Source organism: Gopherus evgoodei, chromosome 1, assembly GCF_007399415.2.
Source record: "Gopherus evgoodei ecotype Sinaloan lineage chromosome 1, rGopEvg1_v1.p, whole genome shotgun sequence".
NCBI lineage: Eukaryota > Metazoa > Chordata > Testudines > Testudinidae > Gopherus > Gopherus evgoodei.
This window is the reverse complement of record NC_044322.1, coordinates 201,946,742-201,964,353: the sequence shown is the minus strand read 5'-3', so window position 1 is coordinate 201,964,353 and position 17,612 is coordinate 201,946,742. Positions and strand designations below refer to the sequence as shown.

The window sequence follows — 17,612 nt, the reverse complement described above, 5'->3', positions numbered from 1 at the left end:
AATGGTATGGAGAATGGCACCTTGAGTTAAGAGTCTCATGCCTAGTAGGCAGAGATCTCATCAGGGACCTAGGCCTCCTGGCTGGAGAGCTAGTGTGCGGTGCTGGGATCCGAGGTCACGGCAAAGGAGACCTACACCTGCGGTCTGGTAACCAGGGCGTATTCTGCCAGTCTATGCTGCTGCTCCCCAGTGGGCTCTGCTTTTTAGCCACTGGGACCACTTTGGGCACTGAAGGCCCCATGATAGGCTGGGAGCCCCAGCCGCTGGCCGGAGTGGGAAGTGGGCCCCTGGCTGGGCTGGGAGGTCCGACCACAGCAGTACCCCCATGAAGCCACAAAGTGGGTGCATGACCTGACAAGTCCTTTTCCTGTGGCCCCTCTGTCCTTCAGTGCTGAGGGACTCCACTTCTTTGGCACCGGTGAGGGGGAGCGGTAGGGTGACCAGACAGCAAGTGTGAAAAACTGGGATGGGGGTGGGAGGTAATAGGAGCCTATATAAGAAAAAGACACAACAATTGGGATTGTCCCTATAAAATTGGGACATCTGGTCACCCCAGAGTAGTGCTGGGCTGAGTCCGGTGTCGGCGGTGCACTGCGCACCGAGGCAGATGTACTCAGCATGGGATCTGCGGTGGAGGGCTTCGAAAGAGCAGCCTTCATTAGTAGGGCCCTCAAGTGGATATCCCGCTCCTTCTGCATCCAAGGTTGAAACTTCTGTGGCTTTCTCCCAGACACTTGAGACTGTTGTGGTAATCACTGATTGGCATTGGCGTACTGCATGTCGAACACAACTTGAAGTCTGGAGAGTGGGGCTAGACCTGCTTGGGGCAACGTCACAACTGGGACGCTACTAACTAACTTAACAGTATAACTAACTACTATGAACTATATACAACCACCAACAGAACGAAGTCTATGAGGAAAACTGCTACTGCTCTTGTGATGCAAGACAAGGAACTCCAACCAACCATGAGGGGCGGTAAGAAAAAACTGAGAGGGCACAGGGCCGGCAGTGCCTGATATACTGCCTCATGGGAGCACCGTTCTAGGGAGGGTGCTACAGCCAGCCCTATGGATACCACTAAGACAGAAATGTCCAACAACTGTGCATGTGAGCGCATGCACACCTAAAATAGAATCAACATGAGCATGAGCAAGCACTTGAAGAACTGTCTTGAATGGTTTAGACACAACAAATTATGTATTCTGGTAGAGTGGTTAGACTAGATGACCCTTGTGGTCTAGACTAGACTAGATGACCCTTGTGGTCCCTTCTAACCCTATGATTCTACAGGAACTCTCTGGGACTGTTAGTGTACCTTCATTGGAACTGTATGTATGACTTACCAGTATGAGTGACAATCACCGGGTTACTTTGAATCTACTGCAGTTCTTGGAATCTCAAATATTTGCTGTGACAAGCAGAAAAAAGTACTATTTCTGATTGATCAGGAGACTGCCATGGTTCCACTCAGGTGACCATCCAATATCATTTATACTACGTTTCCTAAACATCCTCTCTCTGTATAACATCCTCATGGATCATCTCAGTATCCAGAAGACAATCAATAGATGGAAAATGTGATAGAGGCTAGAGCAGCAGTGTTAGTTATCATGTTTCAAGGCTGTAAAGTACAGAATTTAAAATACCAATGCATAGCAGCTAGCAAGTAAAACCTTTTTAAACTTCTTCTCCACAATGCTGTGAACAAAGGTGAGCTTAGTGAGTCCAGCTGTTGTTACTATGAAACAGATTTGCATATTCCTGTGATTTTTTATTTTTTATTGACAAAAATCACTCAGATTTATATACTAAAATGACTGTAATCATGAGTCCAGAACCTAACACAAGAAAATAAACAATTTGCTATCACTGTTTGATTTTTAACTGTTGTTGTTTATTGATATGCCAGTCTCTAGTCAAGCCAAAATTGGGGCTTCATTGTGTTAGGCACTGTACCACATGCATATCATGTCGAGCATGTAAAAGTCTGTGCCTTTAGCTGAAAAAAATTGATAACTGGTCTTTTATTGTTTTAATTTTGAACCCAAAGATAAAAACATACTTTAAAGAATTAGAAATAAGTTTAAAAAAGTGAAATAAGGATCCAAATCTGTGCCAGATAAGGTGGCATTTTTTGTGGTGAGAGCACTTATCTACTAAAAAGTGGCCTGGGATCACCATTCTCATTTTAGACTGGCCACCAAACAGCCGTCACCCAGTAACAACTTTGATTCAATACCAACCTGGGGGGGACTCAAGGAGAAGTCTACATCATGGTCATTACTGAGAAACTCAAAAGATTTTCTTTGCTTAATGCTCAGTATTTTCCCATTATTAGTGAGCAAGGTTTACCACCAGCACCATTGCTATCGACATCTGGTCTTTCAGATGCTCACTTGCTAAAGTATCTCTAAAGCTGCTAATTGCATAATTTTGGGCCCTGCTTCTTCTGACATCTGGATCCCAACCCACTGTCATTTTCATTTAATCAGATCTCCCATTAATAGCATTGCTTCCTGAAGGATCAGGGCTAAAATCCAGGTGGGCACTGACATAATTCCAGCATTCTTTTAAATCAAATCTATTGTTCTCCTTTCTTCCACTACCACTGTTTCATCCTGACTTGAGCATCCTCTCTGCGCTGAGTGGTAAGAGATGTCCAGGTCCCCACAAGTCAGCTTCCCAACAGAGGGGAAATCAGTGACATAAAGTCTGGGTGTACTCTAAGTGTAACTTGTTTATTTGCACAGATTTCAGGTCTGGTGTCTCAGATAGCCTTTCAGAGTAACTTCAACACCCAGTTCTCAAAGAGCAATTCTGCTCACGACCTGACTCTACTCAGAGACCAAGACAAGGAGCCAACTCTCCTGCTGCTTGAAAATCCTCTCTTTAAGGACCTCTGCCTCTATACAGGACCATGTACAACAAAAACTAACAACACAACATGTTGTCCCAAGACTGAACATTTGCTCACATGCTAAGAAAGAGAACCATATGTAACAGCTCCATCTGACAATGCCTGCCATAACAGATTCTCTCTCTCTTTCTTTCTGAATCTAAGATAGCAAACCTTTATTTTGACTTGACAAATAAACATTTTTACTTCAGGCATTTTAAATGCATTTTTTCACCACAGTATTTAAGTGCCAAAGTGATACCTACTATTTATATAGAGCTTTACATTATCAAACCACTTTATAAACATGAACTAAATGATGCTCACACCTGTGAGTAAGACAAATATTATTATTCTCATTTTCCAGACTGAGAAAATAAAACAGAGCTCTTAGGCACTCAGATACTACAGTGATGGAAGCATTTAAAAGAACGTAGATGGATAAGAAATAGAAATGACTAGCTCAAGGTAATACAAAAAGTTAGTGATGCAGCCACTGTCAGAAGAGAGGTCTCTTGATTTGTAGTCATATGCCCAATGCACCTCTCATCTATTTTTGTTCAAGGTATAAAAGAGTTTATAAGCAGTACAGCTTTTAGCAGCTGCTGTTTACTTCTTTCTGATGTTCCTATATCCCAAAGCCAGATAAAGTTAAAATATATTTTAAAATGGGAGACATTAGAACATCGTTGCTTTCCTTATGGCAGCACTGGATTCAATCTGACTGGACAGGCATGAAGAAAACAGTCATGTTTTCCTTTGGAGATAAATAAGTGATTGATGCTAAAAGCCCTTCCCTGTTGGGCAGAGAATCTAGAGGGAACTCCACATTGCAGCTTGACATTATATAACTCCTCGATTTTAATCAGCTAGAAGAGGAAGTTTTTTTTCTACCTCTTCTTCCTCTCTTCTCTAGCCCCCACCACATTCCCTGCACCTTGTTTATGAAGGGAAAAGGAATGACTGTCCCTACAATTATTTATTTATTTTCTTCCCTGTAACTGCTTCTCATCCAGCCCCAAAACTTAGCCAAACTTGCTGGGTCAACCTGCCAAAAGAAACAAAAGCTATTTTGTTGAAATGTTGGAAAGACTGAAGAATAACTATACACAATGACAGGGTTGCTATACATGAAGTGCAGCAATAAAGCCTTTGAAAGGCACTCATTACAGAGAAAAATCAGAACCACTCCAAAATGAGACTATTGCCTCTAAACAAAATAAAAACAACTTTTGGCCTAACTCACTAGCAATCTGGCTTTGTAGAAATGGTGTGGTTACATCATTAAAACATACCCCACCTAATGAGTTGTATGACTGTTACTTCAGTTTCCACAGCAGAGAAACAATATATATGTGTGAGTGATGTAACTGATAGCTGATCAACATCCTTGTTTTGTTTTGTACCACTGGACTGGGAATGATGGTGTGTGCACATCAGTATTGAATATTTTCATCACAAATCAGTTGTGTGTCTCACAGCAGAGTGACCAGTACAGTAACTCCTCACTTAAAGTCATCCCAGCTAATGTTGTTTTGTTGTTACATTGCTGATCAATTAGGGAACATTCTCATTTAAAGTTGTGTATTGCTCCCTTCTAACGTCATTTGGCAGCCGCCTGCTTTGTCGAATGCTTGCAGGAAGAGCAGCCCATTGCAGCTAGCTGGTGAGGGCTTGGAATCAGGGTGGACCGGCAGGACCCCTTAGCTCCCCCATCAGCTCCCCACTCCCTTAAGTACCTTGTGCAGCAGCTGCCTGCAGTTCAGCTGTCCCTCCCCCCACTGCCATGTGCTGCTCCTGCCCTCTGCCTTGGAGCTGCTCCCCGAAAATCCTGCTTGCTGTGTGGGGGAGAGGCAAAGAAGAGAGGGACTAATGTCAGGGTGTCCCCCTGCACTCCTGCACCCTGCTTACCCCATCTTCCATAGAGCAGGGGACACACACCAGGACTCAGGACAGAGGGAGCTGAGGGAGCTTGCAGCAGGTGCGGTCTCAGCAAGCTGATCTAATTAACAAGGCAGTGTACTTAAAGGGGAAATGCGCATATCTCCCTCCATTCCTGCTGCCGTTGTAGAGTGAGAGAATTAATCCTTGAGGGCTCAGCCAATTGCTGTTTATCATTTAGCAATAAGGGAAATATCCCACCCTGTGACTCCTCCACCTCGACCAAGCTTCACAATCATCATCACTGTGTACCAGTATTAAATTGTTTGTTTAAAACGTATTGTGTGTGTGCGTGTGTGTGCGAGTATGTGCGTGTGTGTAATATAGTCTTTTGTCTGGTGAAAAAAATTTCCCTGGAACCTAACCCCTTCATTTACATTAATTCTTATGGGGAAATTGGATTCGCTTAACATCGTTTTGATTAAAGTCGCATTTTTCAGGAACATAACTACAACGTTAAGTGAGGAGTTACTGTATTTGTAAAATAGGGGATACCACAGAACATCATAGAAGACAGGATATTGTTCAGCAGTCTTGAGATGCAATGCTTACTTGACACTGTTTTAAAGGTACTAAGGCAGATTTAACTACAAGTTTCGCTCTGTTTTGTGCCTCCTTTACATTTGTGTCTCAGACACATCATTTTTAAAAAAAAATCTGTTTATATGCATATCTATGAACATGCGACATCCACATTTGCTGGCTGCTTTTACAAAGGCCAAATAAAAGATATATGGAAAAATACTAAATACTGATTTTGATTCACGTGAAAATTCTGCAAACACACTAGAAGGACAATTTTAATTCCCCTATCTAGCCATCTGTAAAGATATTAGGATTTCCTAATTATCTAAATGAGAAAGCTATGAGTCCCTCCCAGTCACTCTGATCCTGTAACCATTATACACAAGCAACTTCCCATGTGAGAAGTCATATTGAATTATATGGGACAACTTACTTGAATATATGCTTAGAAGATCAGGCTATAAAACTCTAAGCCCCTTACAATATTTATAAAAGACACAGATGAACAGATAGGCTCAATATCATATCAAAGGATACCCAAAAGAAGACCCTGCAAAACCCATCACAAAACAAATCCTTCCCCATATGCCTCAATTACACCCCTCCCCCCCACCACATGAAAAGCACAAGAAAATGTAGGTGGGCCTTGCAGGTCAGAAAACTCAAGCACTGTTGGACCAAGGGGGAAGCAAATTCCAAAGTCTATAACTCACATACTGAAACTTTCAGTTCTGTCCCTTTTAAATCAGGAGGCTGTACACCTCAGCAGTCAATGCACACATAAAAATTATGCATATTTAAATACAGTGTTTGGATTTTAGATATCAAGTTTTGATTAAGAGGCTTTAATGATTTTCCAATATTACAATCCTGCTGCCACATTCTGCTCATCCCATTTACAGCACCTAAGGGAGAACAAAAATCTGACATTACAAAACACAAGACTACATTGAGAATATGATATTCTTTTTGCATACCTGTGTTTGGATATTAGGTATGACCTTGTAGGTATTCTGGAACTGTCCATTTTCTTTGTTTTTATCTGATTTAACAGGAAAGAAATAAACACACAAAACTATTATTCACATTCTTCAAGATAAAGCAAAATAACGATTAAGTTTTTTCCAGATTATTTTTCAATGGCTATGAAGGTAGCGAGAATTGTGCCTTCTGTCAACCTGCTATAGCTTATTTCACTCTTTCCGCAACTGGGTTTTAAAATTTATCTTGAACACCTCTTCTTCCCATATTGTTAATGAGGAAAACAAGGTGTTCTTTTAATTATACCTGACTGTGTGTATGTACAGGAAGAGTGAAAGGAGGGAAAAGGGCAGGGTGAGCTACTGGAATTTGCTATCATTAAGTATTTAAAATATTATTTATTGGTCACTGGCTGACATTGTTCTGCTACTGTAAATACAGAGGAGAAACAATCCCTTTTCCTTAGGATCTCAGGGCCATATTTTTAACGGTATTTAGGCACCTACTGGGATTTTTAAAAGCATCTAGACATTAAATCCCACTGAAATCAGTGAATGATAGGCAAATAGATGCTTTTAATAATCTCAGTAGGCACGTATATTCCTTTAAAAATTTGGCCCTTAAACTCCAAACAGTAACTGCAGCCCAAACCTTCACTTACACGTATAGTCCCTTTGATGCTAATGAGCCTACACTGAGAATAAAGTTACATGGGATAATGTGTGTGATCAGTGTTGGACACCAAAAAGATGAACAATAGAAAACAACTTCAAACATGCAAAGCAATATATCCTCAGAGAGATGCTGAGTTGAACAGGCTAACACAGTAGCAGTGCCCAGTCGGCCTGCATGTGCACTCTATGCATCTTCATACCCCATCCTGTGGATATATAGAGCTGTATGAGCAAGCTTCCCTCAGGGCTTTCTCTACCACAAAGTCCTGCAAAGGAAACTCAGAAACATAGGCGCTGACTTTTGGTTTTGCTGTAATTCCACCCCCTAGAGCCCACCCAGACCCGCCCCCTCCCCTGACACACCTTGCCTGAGCGCCTCCCACCTGCTGCTCATCCCTTTCTGCTCCCTCCTGCCTTAAGGGCAGTGAGGGGGAGGTGGCAGAGAGGAGCGAGTGGTGGGGCAGCCCCACTCAACAGCTGATGAGGGTGCAGGGCCAGCTGCTGAATAGCTGATTGGTGGCCAGCCTCAGGGCTGCCAGAGCAGCAGCCCCGGCCAGCCCTCTGGATGCCTAGCACTCCCTATTTTTTCTCTATGTTTTTTTGAGCCTCTGAGCACCCATAGAGTTAGCACCTACGCTCAGAAGCAGAGGGGAAGAAGAGCTCTGCAAATTTCAGAGACTGAGACCTCCTTGAGTGATGTCATAGAAGAAGGCTGACATCTTGCACAATGGACTAACAGTGTACAGGGAGGCTGAATGTTGACAGACTCATAACACTAGATAATGCACTCAGAGATCCACCCCAAGAATCTATCAGGAGAGATTGTGGATCTTTTGGATCTGTCTGCAATTGAAACCAATAGTTGGGGACACTTGCTGAATCGTTTGGTTGTGTCCAAATAGAAGATTAATGCCCTTCTGACACTGAAGGCATCGAAGACCGCTTTCTGCCTACTCTGATGTGGTTTCGGGGGAAAAATGGATTGATTAATATGAAATTCAGAAGACACTTGAGGTTGAAATTTAGGATGTGGTCATAACAAGACTTTTTCCTTGAAAAACATCATAAAGGAGGTGATCTACCATTAAAACCCCCAGTTCTCCTACTCCTTGGGGAAAAAGTGATGGCTATCAAGAAAGCTATTTTCCTGAATAGGTGAAGCAACAAACATGTAGCTGAAGGCAATTAAGGATGGATATCAATAACCATATAGGGGCAGGTTTCCTAATCTGTGGAAAAAGATTCATCTGTTCTTTGAGGAACCTTGACATTTTAAAGGGAGCAAAAATTGAAAAATCTTCCGTAGATGACTGAAAGGCTGGTATAGCAGCCAAAGGAATCTTGAAGGAATTCATAACAAGATTTGATCTTTTAAATTCCATCAGGCAGTCCAGGACAGTGGAAAGAGGAGAGAGAACAGGAGAAACTTGTTGACAGGTACACCAATGGTGAAATCTCTTCCCTTTCTGAAGATATGTACTTTGTGTAGATGCTTTCCTGCTATAGAACAATAGTTGTTGAACAGAAAATCTCTATTCCTGAGAATGAGTTTGAGATGAAACATCTGACCAGCATCGGGGGCAATAGGTAGCAACTGATCTGAAGTATCAGTGGTGGGTGGGAAGTGAGCTGAATCTGGTTAGGATACCAAATCCGTTTCAACCAAGCCAGTGCAAATAAAATGACCTTGTCCTTGTCCTGCTTGATCTTGTTCAGTATCTTCAAGAACAACGATGTTGGTGGGTATGCATAAAAAAGGCCCTTGACCCATGAAATAAGGAAGGCCTCTAATAGTAATTGAGGCTAGAATTCTCCTCTTAAACAATATTTTTTCACCTTTTTGTTGATAGCATGGCAAAGAGATCCAATTCTGGAACACCCCCCAGGTTAGAAATATGCTGTTTAAAACTTGTGAAGCCAATTCCCATTTGTAATTCTGGAAGAAGTGCCCACTGACATTATATTCTGTGGTGTTCTGTTTACTCAGGAGGTAAGAAGATTAGATGATTATTTGGTTGACTCTCCTCCAACTCCAGAGTTTTAATGCTTCAGCACAAGCAAGGGAGAGTGCGCTCTGCCTTGACAATTAATGTAGATTGGGTATTGTCAAGGTCATGACCGTGACAGATTTGGCTCTGATCAGTGGAAGGAAATGAGAGCAAGCATTTTTGACTGCTGTCAATTCTAGAAGGTTGATGTGAAGAAGATGCTCTTGGGAAGACATTTGCCTTAGATGGTGTGTGACCGTAGATGTGCTCCCCATATGAAGAGGGATGCATCTGATGTTATAACAAACGTAGGAGGAGGTTGAATGAAAGGAACTCCCTCACAGACTTTGGAGGGGTCCTTCCACCAATAATCCAGAACCTGACAGAGAACAGACAACTGATTGTCTAGACTGCGTGTTCAGTATTTAAATTGTCCTGAGCCATCCCTAGAAGCACTCAAGATGTAACCTGGCACATTGGTTTACAAAGGTACAAGATGATGTACATCCTAATAGTTGGAGACAATTTCTCACCAAGATTTGAGGACTTACCTGAACTACTGAAACCTGTTTTTTTAGGTTCACAAATCTGTCCATAAGTAAGCAAGCTCTGGCTATCGTGGCATTAAGAAAAGCTCCTATGAAATCTATCCATTGTCCTGAGGTCAAAGTGGACTTTTCAAGATGTAATCAAAGGTCTAAACTGTCAAACAGAGACCTTGTTGTTGACAATAAAACATCTTGGTAAGGTTTGTCCTGAGTAACCAAACATTGAGGTAAGGGAAGACAATAATCCCCAGTCAATGTAAGTGGGCAGCTACAACCACTATAACCTTTAAGAATACCCTTTGGGCAGAGGAGAAGTTGAATGGGAGCACAGGTACTCTGATCATGGCTGAATGTAAAATGAAGAAACCTGTTGTCAGAAAGGTGAACTAAGACATGAAAATACATGCCCTAAACGTTGAGAATTGCAAACAAATTTTCAGTATCTAAGGAAGGAATTATACATGCAACTGTCACCATCCTGAATTTCTGCGGTTTCATGTAGTTGTTTAGACACCTGAGATCTAATATTGGTTTCCATCTCCAATTTTTATTGAGGACCACAAAGTATTTGGAATAGAAATCCTTTCCCCTATGCTGGACTAGAACTGGTTATATGGCTCCTCAGCATAGGTGACTTCCTGTCTCAGCAACTGATCACAAGATGGGTCCTCGAAAAAGAGGATAGGAAGTAGGGAAGGGATGATATGGATGTTATGACCTTCAAAACCCCATTTGTCAGATGTTATTTTCTTCCATGCACGTTGGAAATGGGAAAGACAGTATCGAAAGTGGAGGGAGGAGATCGGGATAGTGCAGCTGTAGATTCCTGTAGATCAGGTGATCAAACCATCAAAACTAGCATTTGGAAGAAACAGATGGCTGGGATAAGGTAACTATTGCAGTTGATAGCTTCTTCTTCTAGTGGCTATGACTCCTGGGAGGTTGGTTCAGAGGATCCAAGGAAATTGGAGAAATGAAGATCTCTGAGGTGTCTGAGACCTACTAAATTTTCTTTTATTTGTAGATATATAAATCCCAAGGGATCTAAGTGTGGCCCTCAAATCTTTCAAGGTGTGACACAACTAGTCAGTAGACTCAGAGAACAGCTGGAGAGTATCAGAAGGAAGGTCCCTGGCAGTACTTTGAACTTCCCAAGGGAAGCCAGACAGTTGGAGCCAAGATGCTTGTTGCATCATGATCACAGTGGAAATGGACAAGGTTGCAGTATCGGCTGTATTCCAGGCTTGCAATGGTGTTTTTGCTAAAAGCTGACTTTCATTTATGATGGCCTTAAATTGCTCTCGATGCTCCTCTGGTAATTCCTCAGTAAACCTGTTGAGTTTATTGTAATTCATATAAATATACTATGACATCAGCACTTGATGGTTAGTGATTCTGAATTGCAATATTGCTGAAGAGTAACTCTTGTGACCAAAGAGATCAGCTGCTTCTTGTCCTTGTTTTAAGCGAAAGACTTCCTATGGTATTCTCTGCAATGCTCATTAACTGCTTCTATCACCAAGGACTTCTGTGATAGGTGTGAAAATAAAAACTCCTTGGTTGGAGCATAATATATTTCCTTGGAACCTAACCCCCTGCATTTACATTAAATCTTATGGGAAAATTGGATTCATTTAACATCTTTTCATTTACAGTTCCATTTTTCAGGAACATAACTACAACATTAAGTGAAGAGTTACTGTATATAAAATGTCCAGGAGCTTATGATGAAAATCCCAGACCTCCTCTAGACAAATCTGAAGTGCATCAGCAACATGCTTCATCAGCTCCTGAAATTGTCTAAAATCATCTGCCACTGAAGGTGGTGGAGGCTGTACAACCTCATCTGGTGATGATGAAGAGATGTTTATGAAAGGTGTTACCTCATTGTCAGCTCTTGCCTCCTGTTCCTCAAAGGTCTCCTCTAATGGCTCATGTTGCTGAGGTGGTAGTGAAGGATCAGGAGAATCGGTGTGTCTGTGCTCCCGGGCCCCAGAGAGTTTTTCGAGGCTCCTGGAGCGGGGTCCTTCACTCACTCCAGGGGCCCCGGAAAACTCTCGTGGGGCCCAGACCCCTGGAGCTACTTCTGCTCCGGGTTTTCTGCAGCAGGGGGTCCTTCCGTCCCGGAATGGAAGGACCCCTCACCACTGAATTGCTGCCGAAGCAGGACCTGCAGCCGAAGTGCTGGGTCTTCGGCGGCAATTTGGCGGCAGGGGGGCCCCACCGCGGGTCTTTGGGGCACTTTGGTGGCGGGTCCTGGAGCAGAAGGACCCCCCGCCGCCAAATTACTGCCGAGGCGGGGAGACCCCAGGCCCCCTGAATCCTCTGGGTGCCCCTGTCAACATATTCCAAAGGAAGTTATAACTGTTCACCCTGGATGGTCTATGTCAGTGAAGCAGGAAGTCTAGATGAAAAATGTGGAGTCAGTGACCCAAAGATTTCAGTATGGATAATTGTATGGTATTGATAAATAATGGAGACTCCAGCTCATCTGACACAAAAAGATCCCTTGAATATCTGAACTCCTGCAGTACTCATGGTACGTGAGTGGGAGCAGAGAAAAATCCTATATAGACTGATGTGGGTAACGAAGTAGGGATCTGTCTAGAATGCAGTAGTGTTGCAGCCACCGAACTCTTCAAATGTCCATACTCTGACTTAGTCAGTACCAATGTAGTGGTGTGGGATATGGCTATAACTAATGAAGCCTCTCAAGAGTCTGATGGTGCAGAATTCTTTGACATGGAATGTCTTCTAGAATGGATACGACCACCTGATGTTGATGAAGTCTTGAATACCAAATCCATCTTAGTAGAAGAATGATTTTTTGAGACACAGCCTTGGACAATCTCATGGTATCAGACAATCTCACCGGTAATCACTCAGAGCCTCAACTGTCTTCCCACTGAGACCTCGTTTCAATCAGTGACCAAGACATTTTAGTAGGAGATCTAACTATCTTGCTCCTCTTGTGGTACGCACAGTCTTCCTGTACGGGGGTCTCGGTACAACTGTATCCCTCAAGGTTTTTCAATGACTGAGACCCAGGGTACCTGCAGCTGTATCCCTTCAGGCTCTTGGTGACCAGGATCCTGAGGCAGACAGGGCACTGTGTGCGCTCACAAGCTGGTGTACAGGTGAGCTCTCAGAGTCTGGGTCCAAGGCTGGTGTTAGGGCTTGCTACATCATTAACAATTTACATTTTATTTCCCTGTTTTTATGAGATCTGCTCTGTAAGGAAGAGCAGATCCTACTGTTGGCTGGTGTACGTGTGTCTCCCAAGCAATGGAGGCACTGAGAGTGTTCATCACTGACTGGGATAGCTTAAAAAAATGCTTAAAGCCTGGGGATACTGGCATACCCCAAAAGAGTCAAGGTCCAGAATAACCCTTTAAGCAGGAAAAGAAAAAAAATTGGGGGAGGGGAACTAACAACAATCCCGGAAATTAAATACTACAACTAAACTAAGCTAAGAAAAACTAAGGAAAAAACCTACATTCAGCTATGTCTAAGTGAAGCAAGCACACTTGACACTCTTTCTCAGGCTGAAAGCAGTTAAGAAAGAACTGAGAGCATTTTGACCACACCGCTCTATGCATCTTATGGGGCACAAAAATGTGTAGAGTGCATGTGTGGGACAAACAGGCACTGCTACTGAAAATCTCTGATCAAAGGCACCTGGGCACCTGAAGTGGAGCACCCATAGGGACACTATTCAAAGTACACTTATGCTAATTACTAAACTAATTTGAAACTAGCACTTGAAATTTCTGCACAAACTGACCAATCCACCGACTAGAGGTTCCCCCCAACCACCAGCACACCAGGGGCTGATCCTCCAAGATTCTGTGGGCCTCCTAAATAGTGCTGAGCACTCAACTCCCACTGATATCAAGCTCTTCAAATTTGCAGGCAGCATGGTCTAGCTTATAGGGCACTTGACCAGGAGTCAGAAGACCTGGTTTCTAGTCTCAGCTCCACCACTTCCTATTTCTATGCCTCTGTTTTCCCTATCACTTTTACTTGGGTTTTTCTATTTAGAATGCAAGGCATTTGCGACAGGGACATTCCGTGTTTGTATAGCATCTAGAACAATGGTGACCGAATCTCAACTGGAGTCTCAAGGGGTTACTGGAATACATATAAAAATAATGTACATTCTAGTACAGGGGGTCATGGAGATATCTAGTCACAAAAGTCCTGATGAAGAACCAAAATGTTTGGTCAGTGCCTCATAAAATGTGTCATCACCAGGAATTTTAAAAAAAATTATATGCAATTTTTATCTTTATTGAGATTGTGTTCCTAGGTGACACATGCCCCATTTTCATTAATAACTCCATGACCAGTCTCATGGTCCAAATGTTTCTGGTGAGATTGTACTTCTGTTGGACACTATATGCATGGCATTTGTTTTTTGTCCCTCTGCCCCCAGGCAACATGATATTTCAAATTTCAGAGATTTTCTGTAGGAAACTAGATTCACAATAACTCCTACCATTTTTGATAGTCAAATGAAACATTTTGATCTTTGTTTGTTTTGTTTAAGTGTACAGGAAACCTCACCGTATGTGAACAGAACGAGTGCTATTTTTTTAATGTAATTTACTTTCTTCTTTTGTCTCCATTTTCTTCCTTGGACTGCATTTTACTAGGTCTTTTCTAATATACTATGCTATTAATAATCTCCAAAGCAATGTATTTCTATTAGAACTCTCTTCTTCCAAAAACATCATCTCACATGTATTAAATGTTTACTCAACTTACATTTGGACCATTAACTGCTTGATGGTAATTTGAGTCATGATTTCAAATGTATTGACAAAAATAACCTATGGTCATCGTTTTTAATAAACTTTACTTAAAAAAATATTGGTCACTTGCAATTCCTTTTCCACCATCAACCATGAATTGAAAATTGGATTTTCTCTGCCCCCAAAGGGTTATCTAGTCCCCAGAGTTTTGGTTTGACAGTAGTTAACTCAGCACATCACTGAAAAGGCTCCTAAATGACTCTGGTTTCTTGCTATTATAGGGTTCTAGACTGCAGAGAGCAACAGCAATGACAACTCCCCAACTATTTGCTGCTACAGTGGAGTCCATGGAGTACATGTTAGGATTTCTTTCCCCAAAACTCAAATCAAGTACAACTTTTGATTAAAAAAAAATCCCAAACATCAGCCCCAAATCAGTTTCTGAAACCAAGTGCAAACATCCGTCTCTCCCTGCATACAGGAAATGGTCAGTGGCTATAAAAGGAAGCTGCCCAAACATCATTCAGACATGTGCTATGTACAGTACAGCAAATTACACTCCAGACATTATAATGTGGAGTCTTTAGAGATACTGGGGACAGATACTGATCATGCTGTCCTTTACTAGCTTCAAGGTGCTCACGCATCTCTCAGTATCGGGGTGGCTCCAGGCCTCAGCACGCCAAGCACGTGCCTGGGGCAGCAAGCCGTGGGGGGCGCTCTGCCGGTCGCCACGAGGGCAGAAGGTGGGCTGCCTTCGGCAGCTTGCCTGAAGAGGGTCCGCTGGTCCCGCGGCTTCGGTGGATGTCCGCAGGCGTGCCTGCTGGAGGTCCAAAGCCGTGGGACCAGCGGTCCAAAGTCGCGGGACCAGTGGACCCTCCACAGCCAAGCTGCCGAAAGCAGCCTGCCTGCCGTGCCTGGGGTGGCAAAATCCCTAGAGCCGCCCCTGCTCAGTATTTGTCCTTTAGCTCCTTTCTTTCATTAATAAAGATCTCAAAGTGTTTGGGGAACCTTAGAAAATCAGCAGAAGCAAGAATCTGGGAATACCCTTGACATATGGGGTTCCCCAGGGTAATCCAGAGACGGAAGAAAGGTCCTCCAGTGCTCCTCTTCACAACCCATGCTGTAGAGATGGGACTACTATAGGCTGCCTTAAATTAGAAGAGTTTCTGGGGCTGCTTTAAATTATGCTGAGTCAGTACAGTCCCCATCCAGGGTGGAAAGCCACCCCACAGGTCTGCCCTCCTTGTCCTGAGCCATGCCAAGCTTTAACTTGGCCACACTTTGAAATTGAAGCCCAATGTTTTTCTGAATCTCATCCAAAAATTGGACAGAAAAAATCTTACATAAATAAGATTTCTATTCTTCCTGTTTCCAGTTGAAATAGAAATACTGAGGACATATTTTCACGAGTGTTCATGACATTCTCTCTTTACACAAACAGTACTTCGATCAGAAATTCACTTATATAAATGTTTGTGCAAAGTGAATTAAAAGGGGCTGTGAATGCCTGCAAAGCAGGTTTATTTAAACAAATGTTTGCAAAAAAAATTTTCTTTTCCTTCAAAATTTGACTTGCTTTCTTTTCCAGTATAAAATGAAAGCTATTGTGCAACAGATGTTCGTATAATCAGCTGTGCAACTATTCATCAACTGGGATTTATTCAAATAAAGAGAAAATCTATTTGAGAACTTCCCTCAGATGTGCTTTTTTCTTGGGAACTTGCATAGTCCAGTGAAATAAGATTTGAGATAAGAGTCCTAGGTTGGCGGCTCAAATCCTGTTCACATCAACAGAGAGTCATTACTATTTGACAGTTGTTCACTGTAAAACAGGCGTAACACCAACTCCCTACTTTACAGCAGTATTGCAAAAATAAATTAGTCAATGTTTGTGAGGATTAAACATTACAATGATGACAACCATTGAAAAGCCATAAAGAAATTAAAAAAAAAACACAACAATGCATTGTGTTCAGGGTTTGAATGGTGTGCAGCAAGTCATACTGAAACCCATCAAATAAAGGAGATCAAAAGAAATATTGAACTACTTCCCTCATTTACTGAGTGCTATCCATCCTATGCACTGAATTTGGCAGGGATCCTACAGAGAAAGCAGTAGGCCAGATTCCACAGAATGCTCCACAGTCCTTTCACACTGGTTCAAAGTCACAAGAGACTCAAAAGGGGGAGATTTAACCCTGGGGGAATACTCTCAGATCAGAGTGATACAGAGCTGCTTCAGTGGTAGAGCTGTTAGGGAATTTCTTGACTTGGTGTTTTTTCATCAGAAAAATTGCTGTTTCTAAGATATGTTTGAGAGATACAGAGAAAGCACATGACTGCACACACATAAGCGCACTTTGCAAAGTCTCTTGATTTGGCCAAATCAGAGTAAGTTTTCACCAGAGCACTGAAAGGATGCTTCAGTGAAGGGAGAACTACTTGTGAGTCAGAATTCAACTTTATTATTACTACTACTATTTGTACTGCAATAGTGCCTAACAGCCCCAGTCAAAGATCAGGACCCCATTGTACTAGGTACTGTACAAACACAGAACCAAAACCACAGTCCCTGCCCAGCTTACTACCAATCTGAAATCAATAAGTATAAAGTAGTACAAAAATACTCAGACTAGGAGTCTGCTCCCGCTCCAGCTGAAATAAATAGTGAAATTCCCATTAATGGCATATGGAGCAAAGCTGACTCCAGCCAACAGTGCAGCCATACACAGACAATATTTAAAATTGCTCCAGAGCCATCACTGTTCCAATTAGGGTGACTTGCAACATGTTCTTATGTTGTTTGTATCTTGAATGGAAAATGTTTCAATTAGGTAGATAACAGCTTTTTAAGCAGTATTCAAGTTTTACATATTCCTATAAAATATGCTAGAGACAGAGCTGAAATATATTCACATGACCGACTACCCAACATGTCAATGAACTGGTCTATAATAGATTACTTTAAAAGAATAAAAGAAAGTTTGCTGACAAATTAGATATTTGTAAGTTCAAGGAAATACTGCTAAGTACTTACTAAATAGGATGGTTTTATGATTGAAAATCTTGCTCCAGATCCCATCTTCTGTGTTGTCTTTCACTCCAAATTCATAAGGTGTGTTGGGCTTCAGGTTCTCCACCACTGTCTCCGTAGTTGGACAAAGCTGAAAACCCCAGTTCTTGTTTTTATCCTTTTCCCTGTAGCGAACTGTATAAAATCTGTTCAACAGAAATGAAAGAACTATTCTTCACAAAGAGGAAACCAAATCAAATGAATATTTTCTTAAAATAATGTTTTC

The 17,612-nt window shown here is 42.1% G+C and overlaps 1 protein-coding gene across 26 annotated transcripts in view; it reads right to left on the bottom strand.

Moving 5' to 3' along the window:
• The window catches only part of ABI3BP (ABI family member 3 binding protein), a 319,764-nt gene that overhangs the window by 184,277 nt on the left and 117,875 nt on the right, over window positions 1–17,612 (bottom strand). For all 26 annotated transcript variants that reach the window (XM_030582778.1, XM_030582662.1, XM_030582833.1 and 23 more), the window contains exons 5-6: window positions 17,351–17,532; window positions 6,343–6,407 (exon numbers count right to left, since the gene is read on the bottom strand). In XM_030582778.1, the coding sequence (XP_030438638.1) occupies window positions 6,343–6,407; window positions 17,351–17,532 (247 nt within the window). The remainder of the gene's footprint in view (window positions 1–6,342; window positions 6,408–17,350; window positions 17,533–17,612) is intronic.